Source organism: Ambystoma mexicanum, chromosome 3p, assembly GCF_040938575.1.
Source record: "Ambystoma mexicanum isolate Mex_15411 chromosome 3p, UKY_AmexF1_1, whole genome shotgun sequence".
NCBI lineage: Eukaryota > Metazoa > Chordata > Amphibia > Caudata > Ambystomatidae > Ambystoma > Ambystoma mexicanum.
In genome coordinates, this window is record NC_090925.1 from 518552471 (window position 1) to 518571088 (window position 18618).

The window sequence follows — 18618 nt, forward strand, 5'->3', positions numbered from 1 at the left end:
TTGAGCAACACAAAGTACAGAAGAAAGTGGCAGTTCTAAGATGGCAGTTTAAAACAAGGCGGAAGATGGCAAGATCGAAGAAGATTGCAAGGAGGGAAGTGCCCTTGACCATTTCACCGGAAGCCAGTGTCTTTCATGAACCTTCTAGAAAAGAAACTTAAGACCTGGAATTACAGCTAAAGAATCCTTCATTGTGTGTCAGATGTAACCGAGGATTTCCTGCGTCGACAGTCAAAGCGGGGAGAAGCGATTTCCGCCGTGACACTGTCCTTGACTCCTACAACAAAGCAGCACCCGTGAAGTCCGAACAGCCGGTGAGTTGCGGAAACTGATACCAAAATGGTATTTGTGGAAACCAAGGTTGCAAGCAGCAACATTGTATAAAGAATATTGAAGAGAGCAGTGCATGAAGCGTATTGAAACACTTGTGTATAGGCGCGTTACAAATACCATATATCATATATCATATGTGGCGAGTGACACGAATATAATCAGAGTATCAGGTGAGTTATGGAACTTTGAAACTAAAGTACAATACCATAGACAGAGTGGTCCGGCACCAGGTGGGCACTCATTTGAAGGTCTCCATTAGGTATTCAACGAAAAGGTGATCAAGGTTAAGACCAGAGGAATTGTGAAATCGAAGTGGTCCTGCAGCGGGTCAAGCCAAACCCTGTGCACATTCGAAAGTCTTCGATCTATGAAGTAAATTGAAATTGGTCTGAGCCCCGGCTGAGGGAAACTAATTGTACAAAAGGGATCTGAACCCGGCTGAGGGGGATCCGGGGTGAACCGCGAGTAGCCTGTGAAAAAGCAAGTACTAAGAACATTTTGTTAAAGGGATCTGAGCCCAGCTGAGGGGGTTCTGGGGTTAATAGTGAATCACCCGAGGTGAACAGTTGTATAAAACGAAGGTGGAGAAGAACTTTTTGTTCAGGTGACTGCATCAGGCCCTCTGAGCGAAGAGACTTTTAAAAGTCAAGGAGATTTCCGCATCGAAAGCCAGATGCGAATAATTGGAACTGTATCCTCGTGCTAAAGAAGCCAGAGACTGTGCTAAGCTCGAGTGACCAGCCTTGCCCCGTGCTGAAAACGTGGGGTAGGGAGGCCAATGGCCTGAATAACCTGACATATCATTTTGAACACTTCTTTCTTTTCATAACATTGTTCCTCCACACTGTTTATATTTAGAGGCAAGGATTGGCTGCTACGTTACAAGTTGAGCTGTACACAGACCCGTCTACACCTATACGATCCAGGGTTGACAATTTCTAGAGCTTTTTGTAATATGTTCCCCGTGAGTGGAGCAGATACCTGTGAAAAGAGTGCATTAATGCAGCAGACTACTGAGGGGGGGGGGAGATACCAGATCTAAAGTAGTGAGCCATGTCTTAATTTGATTGGATATGCAGGGATACAATGGTGTGGTGAGGCAGAAGCATTCATCCCGCCGCAGTTTTCCATGTAGAGGAAGCATACTTTCAGAAAGGCTCAATGGTCTATCTAAAATACATCACATCTAGCAGATTGAATCTCCAGACATTGCAACTTTTTGTTTACAGTGTAATTTCTTTGTGCCAGGAAATAGGATAACCTACTTTTCACAATTCCAGGAACTGGACACGTCAGTTTATAAACTCCTGGCAGTAAGGTAATTTAAGGTTCAAAATATTCATTAGTTTTGATCGGGGTGTAGTTCAGCCATTGTTTTAAGCCTTTTGAGATTCATTAGCTGTGTTGCAATCGGAATGAATATTTGTGAGAGGTGAGGTGGACTTTATGCTTCCTTGGTGGCACACCATATGTTTGCCAGTTTTATGCCTGGGCTTATACCATACTTCTTTCCAGAGATCTATGGTGTGAATACTGGTGGCATTTTATTTTAGGTCTGTGGATGTACACAAGTCTCAGATGCTAATGAATGGAAACAGCCATTGTGGTAATGATGTAGGAACCGCAGCCCTGATGGGGGCTGTGGCACGGATTAAAGTGTGATTGGTTGGCAAACGTACAAGCCCATAAGGCAATGCAAGTGTAGGGGCGGGCCCCTAATCACCTTAAACCAAAGCGGGCCCACTACCAAGCAGCGAGGACACGTTTTGTACGTAAAGCTAAAGCATGTTTATTGTACAAATAGCCGGGAGGGGCTAGATGACCCTATGGAGTCAAACTAACCCAAGTCTCCCTGAACCACACAAGTTGATACATTATATACATTTTTTTCAACAGTTCACTCCCATATATTTTATTACAAACCACCCCCACACGTAATTGGTTAAAACCTATACAAAGAAATCCCATCTTTCTCCAATTCTTCCATTCTTATTGGTCACTGATATCTTAATCACCATCTTCAGCTCATGTGTAGCTCACACGTCTTCTTAGGATTTGTCCCTGGTAGGTCATGACATCACACAGTATAAAAACATAACTCATTACAAGTCCCAACTGCTCTGAGACCTCTTGATCCTAAATGTAATTTGCACATGGTTTGCACAGATACTTCAAACGGCATGAGTGAGCCGAACAAACAGGTTCCCTTTGAACTGTTGATAGCCATCTTATCCACCCCTGCTTACTGGCATCATTGGAAAATTATATTCAAACGACTTCCAATTCAGCACACATGGCACATCCTGAAAACAATCGAAACACAGGGAGTATTGGTTAACCCTGGCCTCAGGCGCCTCACTCCACTTTTATTCAACGGCTCATTCTACATTTATTGTTAGTCAAAAGCAAATGTTCAGATCCCTCTGCAAGCCCCCATGCACTTGAACAAGATTACATCTACTTTTGCAATACTACCAGGCCATAAAACCCTAGCTGGTTTGCTAGCTGAGCTGACCATCTGCTAAGGTTGTAGTTACTCATTTACCCCAGGCCTCTGAAACGCTGCAAAAAACTGTTTCTCCAAGTCGCTTAAAATTCATCTTGTGAAACCCTGATTGCCCACTACATGTAGATTTATAATTCCCTGTGTATGTATATCGGTGTGCATGCATGTTTAATAAGTAATGTTTTCTTCACAGTGGGTTCTCGATGATCAGTCCCCTTCCTCGCGTGAGCATTATAAAACTCCTTGCTGCCCAGCCTCTAGGCACTTCATCGCACATTATATCTGGATAGGATTCTATATTTCATTTGGTGGTTTTGGCATTTGTCTTTCTACACGCATGCAAATTGAATATGTATCAATTTGAACACAAAGTAACATTTCCCATATCGCATTCACATTTAACTACACTGAATTCATATATAAAATTGCAACCTTGCGCTAACTTTGCTCCACCCCCCAGTTACAAATGTGGTGCGTGCAACATCAACCCCTATTCATCATTGCAAGCTTTCCAGAACACCCCAACACAAGCATGAAATAAGCTGCCATCCAAGACTCTGTGACATCCACCTACATGGCCCACATTGTTAGAATTGCAGGTTTGGCTGTCTGAGAACTGAAACACCAGCCATGTAAATGCTGAGTCTAAGGTAAGGTGCAACTATGTGTAAGGGAAAGATACTCTAAATGAAGTGCTTTATGGTACACGGGTACGTCGAGAAGAATTCTAGAGGTTGGCTCTGTTAAGCCATGCCCCCACCAAGTACCTTTCTGTATGGAGTTCATTGTGTAAAACTATGTAGAAACACAAGATTTGAGTGCTCTGGACCAATATTTTGTGACTGGGATACTATGTTGGTTTCTCAGCCCATTTCTGCACAGCTGTTGAAAAAGAAACCTAGTCTCTGCTTGTGCTGCCTTTCTCTATTGAATTAATTGGTCATGTGCTGCGGATTTCGACAATGACCTACAGAGCAATAATAGTCGGGTTACATTGAATCTGTCTGATCCTGTGCAGTAGAAGGCTCACAATGATTCCAAAATCCAGCACTTAATGCCTCAGATCAAATTAGGAAATTAAAAATTGTTTGTAGCTTGTACTGAAGAGGCCCCTCCAGATGCCCAGAGTTAGTCTTATCAAGCACATTACGAACAGACATTGCAGTAAAACATGCAGGCAAGAATTATGGTCTACTTTGTGCGCAATATAGTGAGAACCAAATACCGAGTGTGACCACCTTAAGATGGAATAGTCCAACCTAATTTTAAAAAAAGTTTATTGTAACATTGTAAGCTTCATTCACTGCATCTATAATTGTTCTGTAGTCATTGACTACAATTACAATCGTGTTGAAATGTCAGTGTGTGCTTTTTTATGGTATCCCAGTCCACAGAAAATGAAAGGTTCAAAAGTACATCATGCTGGGACAATATTACATTGAAAATGGTTCAGCGAATTAGCAAAAATGCCTCAATTCTGAAACTGATTTAGGAAAACCATTTTCAGATGGGCCCAAAAGTATATACGCAAGCAGGTAATGGTAAAATTAAAGAACGTGGGGCAAATGTATGTTGGCTATTTGGGGAGGACCTCATAAATGGAAGGGGTAGGCATAAGTGAACAAACAATTTTAGGACCCTGGTTCGATGTAACAAGGATTTGACCAAGTAATAGTTTGTTTGAAGTTCGGAGGCAACACTGCTAACGTGATTATCTGATAGTACAAATCTTTTCAAGGGCAGCAGCAATAACTAGTGATGTGCCATCCTGCACAAATGCTTCCAGGCCAGGCACGCAATCTATTGGAAGAGAGAGGGAAGATCATGGAAAGCTGTCCTACTATCATTTAAAAATGGGTCTTATTAGCTCACACCTTTACCCCAATAGCCTGCTAGTGTGGTGTGACCTCCGGATTGTGAATCCTCACAAAAGACAGATGTGTGCCAGAAAGAATCCACACAGCCATTGTTATCCGTTGAACGCAAATATTGGTAATGGATTTGTTTTCATCATTGTATCTTTACTATCGTGCCACTCAGCAGGTTTTTCACCTTCTGAATAACTTGTGCTTCAGTGTCGCTGTAGCTTGTGTTCCAACTAGTTGAACACATTCTGTTTCTTGGCCTCTTTTCAATACTAGGAAAGCAGCATTGTAAAAAAAAAAATTCAAAAACTTTTCTTTATTGGCATGATGAGAGAACAGACAATCAACACAGTGTACGCGATATACACAGATGCATTTACATAGATGGTTATATGGTGCATGGGGAATACAAATGGAGGTAGACTTTCAGTTTTTACAGTTCAGTGAGTCACAGCAATGGTCTAGTTTACTTCCTCAGGAGGGGGGGATGACAGTAGTTCTAGGTCCTTGCTGTTCAGATAGCTACAAAATTCAGTCCATACATTCTTGGGGCGAGAGGGCAGCGGGAGGGTATTGATGTAATCCTCCTCACACATTTGAGTTCAGGTGAGGGCCCTCAGCCACATCTCGAATGAAGGGGGGGAGCGGCGCTTCCAACATTGTAATATGCATTTTTTGGCCACCCTGGTGGCCACACTCAAAAACCTGGACACTTTTCTCAATTCGGGCTTGTCGAATCTATCCAATCTGTGCGGTGTGTAATATAATCGGTTCAGGAGCTTGTATTGTATACATCTATATCTGGCGTTTAAGGAGGTGGTGCGGGTGTGTATGCACATTTTCCTCCACGTTGCATCAGTGATGGGCAGGCCTAGCTCATCGCTCCACATGTCGTATGCCGTCTGTGGCACATCTTTAGGGTTGGCCACCAGCATTTTGTACAGCGAGGATATTATCCCTCCGGCCCCGGCCGAGTTGGTTATATAGTGGATCTCAGGCGAGTCCGGGGGTTCATCGGGATATGAGGGCCACCAGGCACGGACCAGTGCTCTCAACCTGAAGTATTGTAATAGTTCCAGCGCAGAGCCAGAGTGACTGGGATGCCATGTATGCGGGGTGATAAACTTCCCTTCAGGGTATAAGTCAGTCAGGGCTCGGTATCCCAAGTCATTCCAATGTTTCATTAGGAGTTTGTCGTGTGTGGGGCTGAGGCCTGGGAACTGCCAGATGGGCAGCCATTTGTAGTACGAGTGGTGGCCAGGTTGTGTATGTAGTATTCGTTTCCAAGCCATGGTTGTTGCCGATGCAGGGTCAGCTGGGGCATCAGTATGAAATGTATGATGGAGTATGAGAGAGAGGGTGTTAATCCCTTCACTTGCTAGTTTTTCGAGTTTCACCTGTGGGGGAGGATTGGTGAATGTGTACCAGTGTGTAGCGTGTTGGGCTTGCGCTCCGGTCCGGTATTTAGCAGTGAAGCCCCCATTCTCATATGGAAGAGTCATATGCTGCCACTTCTTACCAACCGCGCCAGAGAGCCACAAAAATTGGGCTCATGCAGTGTGTAGGTCCTTGAAGTATCGTTTCCCGGGCCAGACCAGCACATTAACAAAAACGTAGAGCAGCCTAGGGACAATTATCATTTTGATTAGGGACAGTCTGCCCGATAAGGAGAGCGGGAGGTTGCGCCATTTCGACATTTGGGCCTCTGCAAGCTGCGACGTAGCCACGTAGTTGTCGGCCGATAGTGAAGATTTAGTGAGGGATACCTCGACCCCGAGATATCTGATGCCCTTTGGTGACCAGCGGAGGGGGAATTCACATGCTGGTTGAGAAGTGGTCGGCGTGAGCGGGAAGATTTCAGATTTGGTATAGTTTATGGAGAAGCCCGAAAATTTGCCGATTTTTGTTATGTCCTGTATAATCGGGTCCAAGTGGACAGCCGGGTCTCTGATGTAGAGGAGTACATCATCTGCGTACAGTGAGATAATCTCCGGGGTGTCTCTCAGACGTATACCTTTACGTATGTGTTTGTGTCTGACATTGTCTGCCATGGGTTCAATAGTGAGTGCAAAAAGTATCGGGGAGAACGGACAGCCTTGGTGGGTGCCCCTATGGAGGGCGAAGGGGTCGGAGACCCTGGAATTGACAAGGACTCTGGCCACGGGGTTTGTGTAGAGCAACTTGATATATGATATCATGTGTGGGCTGATTCCCATTTTGTGAAGTACAGCCCACATATATTGCCACTACACCATGTGAAATGCCTTCTGGCAATTCTGGACATGACATTAAATAACCGGCGGATATTGAGGGCTGTGGATCTGCTGGGTACAAAGCCACTCTGGTCAGGGTGAACTAAGTGGGTCATAATGGGGAGGAATCTATTCGCAATAATCTTAGCAAATATTTTCATGTCGGTGTTAGAGACAGGGGTCTGTAGGAGCCGCATTTGTCCAGCAGTTCGCCCGGCTTGGGAAGCACAGTTATGAGCACTTTGCGCATGGATTGGCGTAGGGTGTTCAACCTAAGTGATTCGTTCCACACCTCTAGGAGTCTGGGCGCCAGAACGGCTACGTGCTCCAGATAAAACTCCAAAGTGAGACCGTCTGGGCCTGGTGCTTTGCCCTTCGGACAGTTCGAGGTGGCTGTGGTTATCTCATCGAGGGTGAATGGAGCATCAAGCTGGTCGCTGGTCGTGCGGGAGAGGAGGGTCATGGGGATTTGGTCTAGTAGAACGTCTGTGTCTTGTGGGCTGTGTTCTTGCTGGGGGTCGTATAGGGTTGTGTAGAACGCGGTGAATGTCTCGAGGATGCCTTGTTCGGACCAGCACAGGGTGCCCCCCTGCGTCCTTGACACAGTCAATGCGGGTCCTGCCACCCTGTGCACGGACTAGTCTGGATAGTGTCCTCCCCGGTCTGCCCCCCTCCCTGTATTTCCTGGCTGCTACGGGACGGGCGTGGTATTGTATCTCCCTCCGGGCATGGGTCTCAAATGTTTCTAGTTCCGCTCTAATCTGTGCCAGCGTGGTCGGGGAAGGGGCGGAGGTGTACTCCCGCTCAAGTTCTTTTAGCTTTGCTTCTGATCTCTGCAAGCTATTTTTAATGACTTTGAGGACCCCGGCTTCTCTAGAGATGCACATCCCCCTGATGAAGACCTTGAATGCCTCCCAGCGTACCCCGTCAGATGTATCTTGTCTGTTGTTGCAGTCAAAGAAGGTGTTAATGTCAGCCAAAATATCAACCTTTAAAACCATATCTTGGAGGGCCTGTGATCTGAATCTCCAGGAGGAGCGAGGGGGCTGGTCCTGTCCTAGGGTAATGCGCAGTGTTACTGGTGAGTGATCCAAAAGTGTGCGCAGTAATATCTGAGTCTCTGTGGCCTTGTCCACTATGCCGCCTGATATGAGAAACAGGTCTATCCTGTATAGGCTATCATGTACCGATGAGTAAAAGGTATACTCTTGCGCCTGCTGGTTGAGAACTCGCCATACGTCTTTAAGGCCAAGTGTGTCCATATGTGCATGTAATCTATGGGCCGCACGCGATGTGGCTCTACGGGCAGTCCCAGACCTGTCCAGCTCATTGTCCAGAATTAAGTTCACCCCCCCCCCGCTGACCCCCCCATATGATGGGAACACCAATACACTTCAAGAGCATGGTGGTGATTGCGTCAAAGAAATCTGGAGCGTTGAAATTAGGGGGATATGTGTTCACTAGGAGGCATTCCATATTAGCGAGTGAGCAGTGAAGGATTACATATCTGCCCTCGGGGTCAATGTGACTGGTGCGCGATGAGAACTGGACTGATTTGTGTATTAGAGTGAGTACGCCCCTGGACTGGGTCGAATATTTCGTATAGTATCTATTGTCGCTAGGCGCCCCAGGGCATGAGTTTCTTGGAGGAAGAGTATCTTAATTCCATACCTCTGGGCATAGGCAGTTAGCCTGCGCGCTTTGGTGAAGTTACTCAGTCCACGAATATTCCATGTCATGAAATTAAGTGACATAGTGCCGTATTATGGGACATCCCTGCAGTAGTATTCATTACCATTCCATAGCTTGCGTTCACCTGCTGTACAGGTACACTGCGCTGCAGTCATGTACCTCCCTGTCATGCCATTTTCCTTTAATGCAACCACAACAGTGCCACCCCCCACCCTCACTGCCCAACCCCAATATGCAGTGCAACCCCCCCCACCCCCAAACAAAGGTGCCAACAGGGAGTGCTGATGCCATGCGGCCAGCATTTTAAGCATGATGTAGGGCAGCAGTGATGTCCCGGATATGTTACTGCGGTAGACGGATTTTGCAATCGGCCCCTAGAGCTAGAGAGCACACTCGAGCTGGGCAAATCCGCAGGAGAGGGTAGGACACATGGCTAGCTCCTGGCATCAAGAGGGGAGAATGGCCAGTGTATACCATCCAGGAGCCAGCCTGCGACCCAAATGCATGGGGAGTGATAGGGAGCCATGTTTGCTGAGTAGACAAAGTCAGGTTGCCATCGACACATCATAAGACAAGGATCAGTGGGTATGATAAGTCTCCATGAGCCACGTTGTTCCTGATTAGCTGTCGTTGGCGCGGTCGTCTCTTGGGCCGTGAAGCAGTATTTGCAACTGGATAAATACAGTTTACCATTGTGGGTGATTTTGAGTCGCGCCGGAAACAGGATGGCATATGGGATGTTGCACTCCCTGAGCAGTTTCTTAACGCCAAGGACTTGACACCTCTCCTGCTGTACCTCCACTGAGAAGTCTGGGAAGATTCTAATAGTGTGGGCCTCAAATCGTAGGTCTCCCTTCGTACGCGACAGGCGAAGAATGAGGTCTCCACCCGAGTTTTTAGTGAGGCAACATTTGCGTTAATGTCGTCTATTTTTTCATGAGAGGAGGCAAAATATTTGGCCATAGATTCCATCAGCGTGGTGAGATCTGGGACTACAACCCCATGGTGAAGGTCCGGGTCGGGTTCCTCCTGTGAAGATGTGTGGCCCGGCTCAGCCCGCGGAACTGATTTAGTAAACTTGTCCATGGTACCCCCTTGGGCAGCACCTTTGGATCTACTAGGCATTGCAGCAGAAAGAAGATAGGGTATGGTGCAGGCTCACCGGCGGAGAGGATGGTGATGTGGAGGGTATTAGCCTCAGCAGGGCCGGAGGCCTCCTGCCAGTGTCTCCGCGTCAGCAGGGTGCGCAGGCCGTAGCGGAGGCAATAAGTTGCGGCGAGGCTGCAGTATGGAGTATTGGCTGTGGATTGAGGAATACCGCTAAGCGACGGGGCAGTGATGGCTACGGCGCGTTGTTACTTCGCGTGCTTAGATTTCTTGCGTCTGGTCCGCCATGTCGGGCCACAACGGGGGAAAACACAGTGCGCACCTCCCTCCGCTCCTCACCTGGACCTCCGCACGGACGGTGCGAGCCCCAGAGTCCTCCCAGCTGGGCGGCAGCCAGTCCGTAGCCGCTAGTATGGTGTCAGTCGCAGCAAAGGGCATGGCCTCTGAGTACAGGGGGAGGCGGCCTGCGCTCCAGCGCCAGCCTCAGCCGCATCACCGCTCGCTCCACGCGGGCCCCCGCAGCGGACGCTGCTGGGTCTCCACAGCACCCTCGCTGATGACACTGAGGGAGGGGACCCGGGGCCGCCTCTGCAGTTGTTACGGTGTCGGCCTCTGGGCAGGGAGCCAGGCGAGGGAAGCCAGAAGTCAGGCGAGCGCCAGGCCCTGGTGCGCACACGGTCAGCAGTCGCCAAGGATGTCACATCTAGGCCCTTGAAGGTCGTATCGGGCCAAAACTTACACATCATACGCCCCGTAGTGTAGGCATCAGCTCAGCCAAGCAGCGATGTTAGATAGTGAAGGAGACCGCAGATGTAGCCGGAATCGATGCCTGGGCCGCACGCAGCTGAAAAGCTAGGCAGCCATCTTGGGCTGCTCCACAGCACCACCCCCAGCATTGTAAATTTGACACAGTATGGTTCTGTTGTGCGAGTTTGGCTGCAAGTACTTTCAAAGCCCTCCCTGGAGGTCCCTGTACCTTCATTGAAAAATTACAGTTAGTGAGTCTCCACAAGCAAACCATGTCAAGTGTCTGTGGCGGGGGGTGGTGTTATACATTATGCAGTTCGAGGTGGTGTTATGCTTCTTGATGAATGTAGTTCAATTCATCCAAAGGCTACGTTTCTCAAGGTTCCCACACAAACCTAAACTGAAGACACGGAGGGGATGCAGTTGAGGTTCTCTCATGAATATGGTTAGCTTTCAGCACAGGTTGTGACTGTACCAAGTATTGCTTGTTTCACTCGTGCAACGCTCACAAACCCAGATAAGTTGCACCTTTCTATGGATGTGGCTTTGCATTTGAAAACATAATGTTGCATACATATATCCATAGCTGCCCACAAGCTATTTGTCAGTCAGTCAGTCACTGTTTATTCACTGTGAAGTAGAGTCCAATTTTAACTCCCTACCTACAGATGAATTATTTTGTGTATGTGGGTATGCACACCTTTTGCAGGCAGTGTGTGTTTTCATGGTATCCGTGTACTTTCTTCTTTCTGCCAAACACAGGACTGCATGTTTTATCTGTCTTTTTTCCCCTTGCAGAAACGGCCATTGGCATCGGTAATCAAGGAAGTGTGCGATGGGTAAGTAGCTCTTTCTTTGACATTAGCAAATCTGGCAGCTACAAATGGCTAGCTGCTGGGGTTAATGGAATTACTTGTTTAATCTTTTGGTGCACTTTTATTGGGATTCTTAAAGACTGAATTTTACAGGTAGAATTCGTCTGTGAATGTTCATCTATCGTATTATGCCTGTTGAAGTGGAGTTGTACTCTGGGTGGTGAAAGGCTTGAACACTGGTAATTCTGGACGGTCGTTGTAGACTTTTATTAAAGAAAAAAGAGGGTTGGAGAAAGACCTCTCTCGCCCTATCACTACGAGGGGTTTTCCTACCTCATAAAAACTAAAGGATGTTGGTGTCAGAATGTCCATATGTAAAGAGTTCTCCGTCCTTTGTCCGAAATCCTAACGTGAACCTTAAATGCTATACTCGAAATAAAGAGCAACGGGATATAGTCTTTCAGCTGGCCATCTGTAGCTTTTTCCAAAGCTCCAACACAAAGTTCCAAAAGATGCAAAAATAAACAAATAATCAAAGTACCACAGTCCTCGAGAGGTGGGTCCCATTCCCCTGAGTTTCTGATTCTTTTCAGTTCATACTCAAAATTCTCAGGAGGTGTTTCCCTTCCACTGAGTTCTTCAGACACTTTATAGTTTACAAACACAATAGTTCAATGGATATGGTATGACATTTATAATGCGCCTATACACAAGTGTTTTCAAGGCACGACGAGGCAAGGGAGGGGGAACATAGGGTGCACAGACAGCGATCCTACTAGGCCAGGTGTCATTCGGATCGCGCAAGTGCATGGGATGGGGGAAAGGGACAGTGCAGTACATGGTAATAGAATAATAACAATAAGTAAAAGTAACAGCCAGCAGGTGGCAAGTGCCAAGGTAAGTGCAGACATCAGGTGTCAAGTGCTGGTGGTGGGACTGAAGGGCTACAGAAACAGGCCCCAAGTGCGGGGGTTGCCAGGTAGGCTTTGCAGGTGTGTGTGACTGGCGGGGGAGGGACCTGGGCCCGAGATCCGAGGGTGTCCAGGTAACCAGTACAGTTCCGGTTTCAGCCAGGAGGTCAGCAGGGGAGAGGAGGAGAACAAGCAGAAGCAAAGACAAAGGTTTTGAGGTGGTTCCGGAACCAGAGATGGTACTCCTCAAGTTTAAGGGAGGCTGTTCCAGAGGGAGGCCCCAGCCGAAGAAAGAATCTACCACCAACTCGTTGCTTGGAGAAGCGACTGACCCTGAGGGAGTTGGAGGCGGATGAGCGAAGAGCTCGACAAGGAAGATATTTAGAAGAGAGAGTTGAAGGTATTGAGGCCCCAGGCCCCATAAGACCTTGTGGACAATGCATAGGGTTTTGAACTTCATTCACGCAGCCACTGGGAGCCAGTGCAGAGATTTCAGTCCTGGAGAAACACAGGGCTTGTCCTGGGCTTGAGGCTAAGGACAAGTCTCGCAGTCCTGTTCTGGATGAGTTGCAAAGGCCGGAGAGTAGAGGCAGGCAGATTTAGAAAGAGGCTCTTGCAGTAGTCCAGCCTAGAGAGAAGCTGAGCTCTGGAGACAGTGAGTTTCTGGGGGAAGGAGAGGAAACGAAGAATATCTCTGTGGAGGTGCAGCTGGTAGTGTGACTTCTTAGAGACGTCAGAGATGTGAGGAGAGAAGGAAAGTGTGGAGTCGAAGGTTACCCCGAGGTTATTTGCCTTGCAGGTGGGAGCAGGAGGAGGGCCAAGAGAGGCCGGCCAGAGATCTACAGGAAAGGAGGGAGCGAGTGTGCCGATGAGGAGAATCTGTCTTACTGGCATTAAGGCACAGGTCTTTGGCGGCAAACCACTCCTGGATAGCAGACAGTCAGAGATGAGGGATGGGGAAGAGGTGGCCGAAGGTAGCCTGAAAATGAGCCGAGTTGTCATCCGCATAGCACTGAAAGTTGAGGCAGAGAGCTGCAATGCGGTGGGCAATGAGTGCCAGGTATTGGTTGAACAGCCAGGGAGAGAGGTTAGACCCCTGGGGAACACCACAGGTAGAGAAAAAGATAGCGGAGAGGAAGGACCCAAGTTGGACCTGGGAGATTGGGTGATAGTTAACCAGGCAGGAGGGGTCGGCAGAGGGTTTCTTAAGAAGAGGGTGCACAAGGGAGTGCTTCAGGGGGGGTGGGAAGACTCCATTGGCGAAGGAGTGGTTGCAGAAGTCAGCCAGGGCAGGAGCCAGGGAGTCGGTGTGGTCCTTGATGGTTTTGGAGGAACAGGGGTGAACCTGTTTTGACGAGACTTTCATAGATCGGACTTGTCTAGAAACCTTGTCTGTAGAGAACAGGGGAAAGGCAGAGAAGGAGGGAGGAGAGGTGGCTGCAGAAGGGCCAGAGGAAGAGCAGGGCGTAGTGGGAGAGGAGGAGAGTGAGGACAGGATGTCCTGAGTTTTAGAGGTGACGTGAGAAGCCAGTGCCGTGCAAAGGGCCTGGGAAGGGACAGTAGAGGTAGAGACTACGGCAGGACTAACCTGTTCCTTGCAGATTTTAAAGAGTTCGGCCAAGTTGTTAGATGCCGCAAAGACGTGGGCTTGGATATGAGCTCTCTTATTGGTGAGGACAGAGAGCCGGTATTGCCTTTGGAGCAGGCGGCAGGCCAGTTTATCTGAGGATGTACATGAAGCATGCCATTTCCTCTCGGCCACCTTGCACTTGCGTTTAAGGGTGACGAGGTCTGAGTCGTACCAGGAGTTGCACTTGGTTTTGGGCTTCAGGCGGCTTCTCATGACCGGGGCAAGAATATCAAGATTATCAGATATAGCAGGGTGGAGCGTGGAAAGGGCTGTGTCAGGGTGATAGACAGCCAAAGGGGGAAGGAGGGGTGAGAAAGTGGCGGAGAAAGCCTCAACTGATGCGCCCTTCATGGGTCTGATGATTGAGAAGGTGGGTGGCAGTGATGGAAGTGGCTTGGCCTGTGGGGGTAGAGAGGGTGAGATGGGAGGAAAGGAGAAAGTGATCACTCCAAGAGAGAGGAGTGGTGAAAGGGACAGAAAGGGGAAGGTCTGATGAGATTAGAACATCCAGAGGGGAGAATAGTGAGTGAGAGAGAGTCGCAGAGGTCGTGAAAGAGTCCAGAGGGAGGACCGGAGGCATCCAAGAAGAAGGAGGAGTTGAGTGGTCGAGACCAGGAGTGAAGAGGGAGAGGTCTGCCCAGAGAGGAAGGAGGAGATCTGACCAGGTGGCCGATAGATAGTAGCCACAGTAAGGGAATGGCTAGGGGAGAGAGAGAGCTTGCATATGAGGCATTCGAAAGAGCAGTAGGCCTGTGTAGGAATGACAGAGGCAGGAATCCACTCGGGGCAGATCAGGGCTACATCCCCTCCGCAGCGGTTGGACCTGGGCGTGGAGACAATCTTGTAGCCGTCAGGGAGGAGTGTGTCAAAGCTTGTGACAGAGCTGGTCGTGAGCCATGTCTCTGTGAGACCAAGGACATCGAGGTCAAGTTCTTCTAGAAGGCGGCAGATGTCGGAGGAGTGTTTTGACAGCTGAGCGAGGGTTAAAAGTGGCAATGTGGAGAAGGATGCCGTCCTTTAAGGACTTCCGGAGAGGGGTACATATCAGAGGTACGCCCTGCAGAGGTGTAGAAGGAGCCTGGGGGGGGGGACAGAGAGCGAAGGAGAGGGCAAGGTAGCTGAGGAGGCGGCAGCAGGGGGAGGCGAGGAAGCCCTGGAGGTGGGAGAGGGGACACCAGGAGAACAACGGAAATTGATGAGGCGCGGGAAGCGTCTATCGAAGAGGTGAAGGTTGGCCTGAGGGCCTTGGACCAGGACGGTGCCATTCACATAAACATTAATGTTGACCTTAGAGGAGTGGAAGGAGGCCAGGAGGTTGTCCCACGGGGTGCCATCATTAATGAGAGAAGAAGGGAAAGGAAAGTGCACAGAGAGCATATGTAGAGTCCATAGGTCTGGCGAGGGAACGACCGAGGATGTCGGTGAGCGTTTGCCTCTTGGTGAGGGCTGGAATTTAGCTGCGTAGTCCATGAATGGGTCCCATATGTTCATGGTTCTATTCTATTCAGGGAGCCCGTTCTTATTGCTGTGATTTTTTTCAGCCACTTCTATGTCCCAGCATTTAGACCACCATAGAGCTACGGAGGGACCATTTTTCCATAGTCGGGCTATTGCGATTTTTGCTGCCAGGAGAAGGTGTGTGCATAGAAGGGGGATTTGACCGGAGATTGGAAATGCGCCGCCTCCTGTTTTGCCCAGGAAAATTATTCCTGGGTCCCAAGGTATTGAGTGACCGGAGATTTATTTGATGTGTTTTAATATTTCTCTCCAGTATGTCTCTGCCTTCGGGCATGTCCATACCATATGGAATAATGAGCCAGGGACCGGGCACCCTTGCCAGCAGGTTCCAGGGATCTTCAGGTTGGCTTTATGGATTTGAGCTGGGGTGACATAGTACCTATAACAGAGTTTATATCCCCCTTCCCTATTTGAAACGCATTGAGTGCTTTTGTGTAATCTTGGCCATATTTTCCCCCACTCTTCCACCTCGATCTCTCGCCCCAGATCCTTTTCCCAATCCAGCATATATCTTTCTTTTTTCCCAGGATCTGCCCTGTCTAGTAGACGATAGATGGTTGAGGTCCTACCTCTCTTGGTTGGTGTTGTCAATGAAAGCTCCAGCCCTGTTAGCTCTCTGGAGCATTTTTCTCGGGTTACCCTATGGGACATCCAGTGCCTGATTTGGGTATAGCGGAATCTCTCACGCTCCCCAACCCCGAATTTTGTTTTACATCTCTCAAACGAGATGGGGGCTCCTTCTTCTAGAAACTGCCTAGTTTATCCCAGCCCATCCTCTATCCAAGCCCGAAAGCAGGACGGGGACATTCCTGGTGAGAAGTCGGGATTATTCCAATTGGGGGTCAGGGGACCAAGAGATCCACGGAGGCCCCATTTACGGGCTGCCGTTTTCCTGCATCGGACTGTTGCTAACGTAGATAGGAGGGGACCGCTATGTGCATGTGGCTTTGTTTGGTCAGTGTGGTAGGCTAGAGGGCGTGACCGGGGACCAGCTCTCTTCGATTTGTGTCCATTTCGGGGATCTTCCTCTTGTGCCCAGGAGAATGCGTAGTGTTAGTTGGGCAGCTAGTGTGCATCTGGCCAGATCGGGTGCTCTCAACCCTCCCTGTGCTTTCCCCCTCAACATAATGCGCTTACCGATTCGGGACCCACCCCCCCCCCCCCTCCCCAGACAAATTCTTGTATTTTCTTTTGTTGGGCCTTTAGAGCCGGGCCTGGGATATGGATTGGTAATGCTGTGCAGTGGTACAGCCATCTGGGAATTATATTCATTTTAATGGCTGTTATTTGTCCGAACCACGAGATTTCATGCTGTTTCCACCTTTTAAGATCGTTTTGAAGGTCACTGATTAGTTGCGGGATGTTGCTTGAGTACAAGCGCAGTGGGTCTTTTGTAATGTTCACCCCAAGGTATTTGCTTGCTCCTGATGCCCATGGGATTGGACTCTTTCCTGTGTGGAGATGTTAATGGCTAAGGCAGAGGATTTGGCCAGGTTTACCCTAAACCCTGATAGGTCGCCAAAAGCTTTGATTTCTTCCCATAGTGCTTCTAGGGATGTTGCCAAGTTTGATGCTGTAATTAAAACATCTGCATATAATGCAATTTTATATTCTTGGTCTCCCACGGATAGCCCTGTTATTCTATTGTTTTGCCTAATCCTAGCAGCAAAAGGCTCCATAGATAGGGCAAAAATAAGAGGTGAGAGTGGGCATCCTTGCCTAGTGCCCCTGGATATATGTATACTTCCCGACCTAATGCCATTGACCCGCAGTTGTGTTTTGGGAGCTTGATAATTAGCCATTACCAATGGTGTAAAATTAGGGCCAAAGCCGAAATGCTCAAGAACTGTTAGAATGTACCCCCAGTCCACCCGATCAAAGGCTTTGTGGGCATCTAGTAAGAACGGCCATTCCCACCTTCATTTTGTGGGTGCTTTCAATTATGTATATTGTCCGCCTGATGTTGTCGTGAGTCCCTCTTCCCGGGATGAAGCCTGTTTGATCTCGGTCGATCAGAGATGGGAGAACCGCCCCTAGTCTCCTGGCTAAAACTTTGGCAAAAATGTTGCCGTCATTCTTCAAGAGTGAGATTGGGCGGTAAGAGTCAGGTGATTCGGGGTCCTTCCCGGGCTTAGGTAGCAGAATTGTAAGTGACTCAGCCATTGATTCAGTGACCAATGTTGCAGATATGAAGGAATTGAATAAGGCAGCCATATGGGGTGTTAGAATGCTGGCATATTTTTTGTGAATGTTTGCGGAGAAGCCAACTGCTCCAGGCGCCGTAGATTTGAGAGATTTGATGGCTTCGATGATTTCTTCAATATTGATGGGGGCTTCCAGGGCTTCCAACTGTGTTGAGTTTTAGGGGGGGTATAGCCTTCAGGTATTCTGGCAAGTTGTCTAGAACCGTAGGGTCTCCGGACATTACGGATTTATGGTGTCTAACCAATTCATTAATTTTATCTATCTCGGAGTAGTGTAGTTGCCCATCTTCTCCCCGTAGCTTAAGGATATTGTTTCGGCTGTGAATCTTTTTCAACTTCTGTGCTAAGACTTTGTTTGCTTTATTCCCTTTACTGTAGTAGAACTGTCTTGTATATGCTAACGATTTGGCTGTTCGGTCGGCGTAGTGCATTTCCAGAGCTATTTTAGCCTTCTTCAAGGATCTCTGTTTTCCTGGTATGGCGCACTTTCAGTTCAGTTTTTAGTTGGTTCACTTCAGCTGCCAATTTGGTTGCTGCAATGTTCGATATCCTTTTCTATTCCGCCCCTGCACCAATCAGAGATCCTCTGACTACAGTTTTCATTGCGTCCCATTTCTTTGAAATAGTTGGATATTGTGATCTCCACTTCGGATCTGATACATTCGTCTAGTAGTAGGGAGTCATTCAGTTTCCAATACCTCTGTATTGGGTTTTTCTGGCCCGATATGGCTACATTTACGGAAACTGGGGTGTGATCCCATATCATGCAGGTATGAATTTCTGCAGTATTTAGGCATGGATACAGCACTCCGGATATTAGGACCAGGTCTATTCCTTTATGCACATTAGAATAGTGAGTATAGTCTCGTGAAGTGCCATTGAATAGTCTCCAGGCGTCGACAGTCTCGGTTTCTTTGAACAGTTTGACTAGGGATAGAGCTTGTGCATAGTCTGCATTTGTGGGGGGAAGAGTCTTGTCCAATTGTGGGTTTGGCATGGAGTTAAAATCACAGCCGATAAGGTGTCCTTCGCGAAAAG

The 18618-nt window shown here is 48.3% G+C and overlaps 1 protein-coding gene across 5 annotated transcripts in view; it reads left to right on the forward strand.

Moving 5' to 3' along the window:
- Positions 1-18618, forward strand: part of ELMO2 (engulfment and cell motility 2) — a 1054165-nt gene that overhangs the window by 337097 nt on the left and 698450 nt on the right. For all 5 annotated transcript variants that reach the window (XM_069651200.1, XM_069651203.1, XM_069651199.1 and 2 more), the window contains exon 3: positions 11301-11341. In XM_069651200.1, the coding sequence (XP_069507301.1) occupies positions 11301-11341 (41 nt within the window). The remainder of the gene's footprint in view (positions 1-11300; positions 11342-18618) is intronic.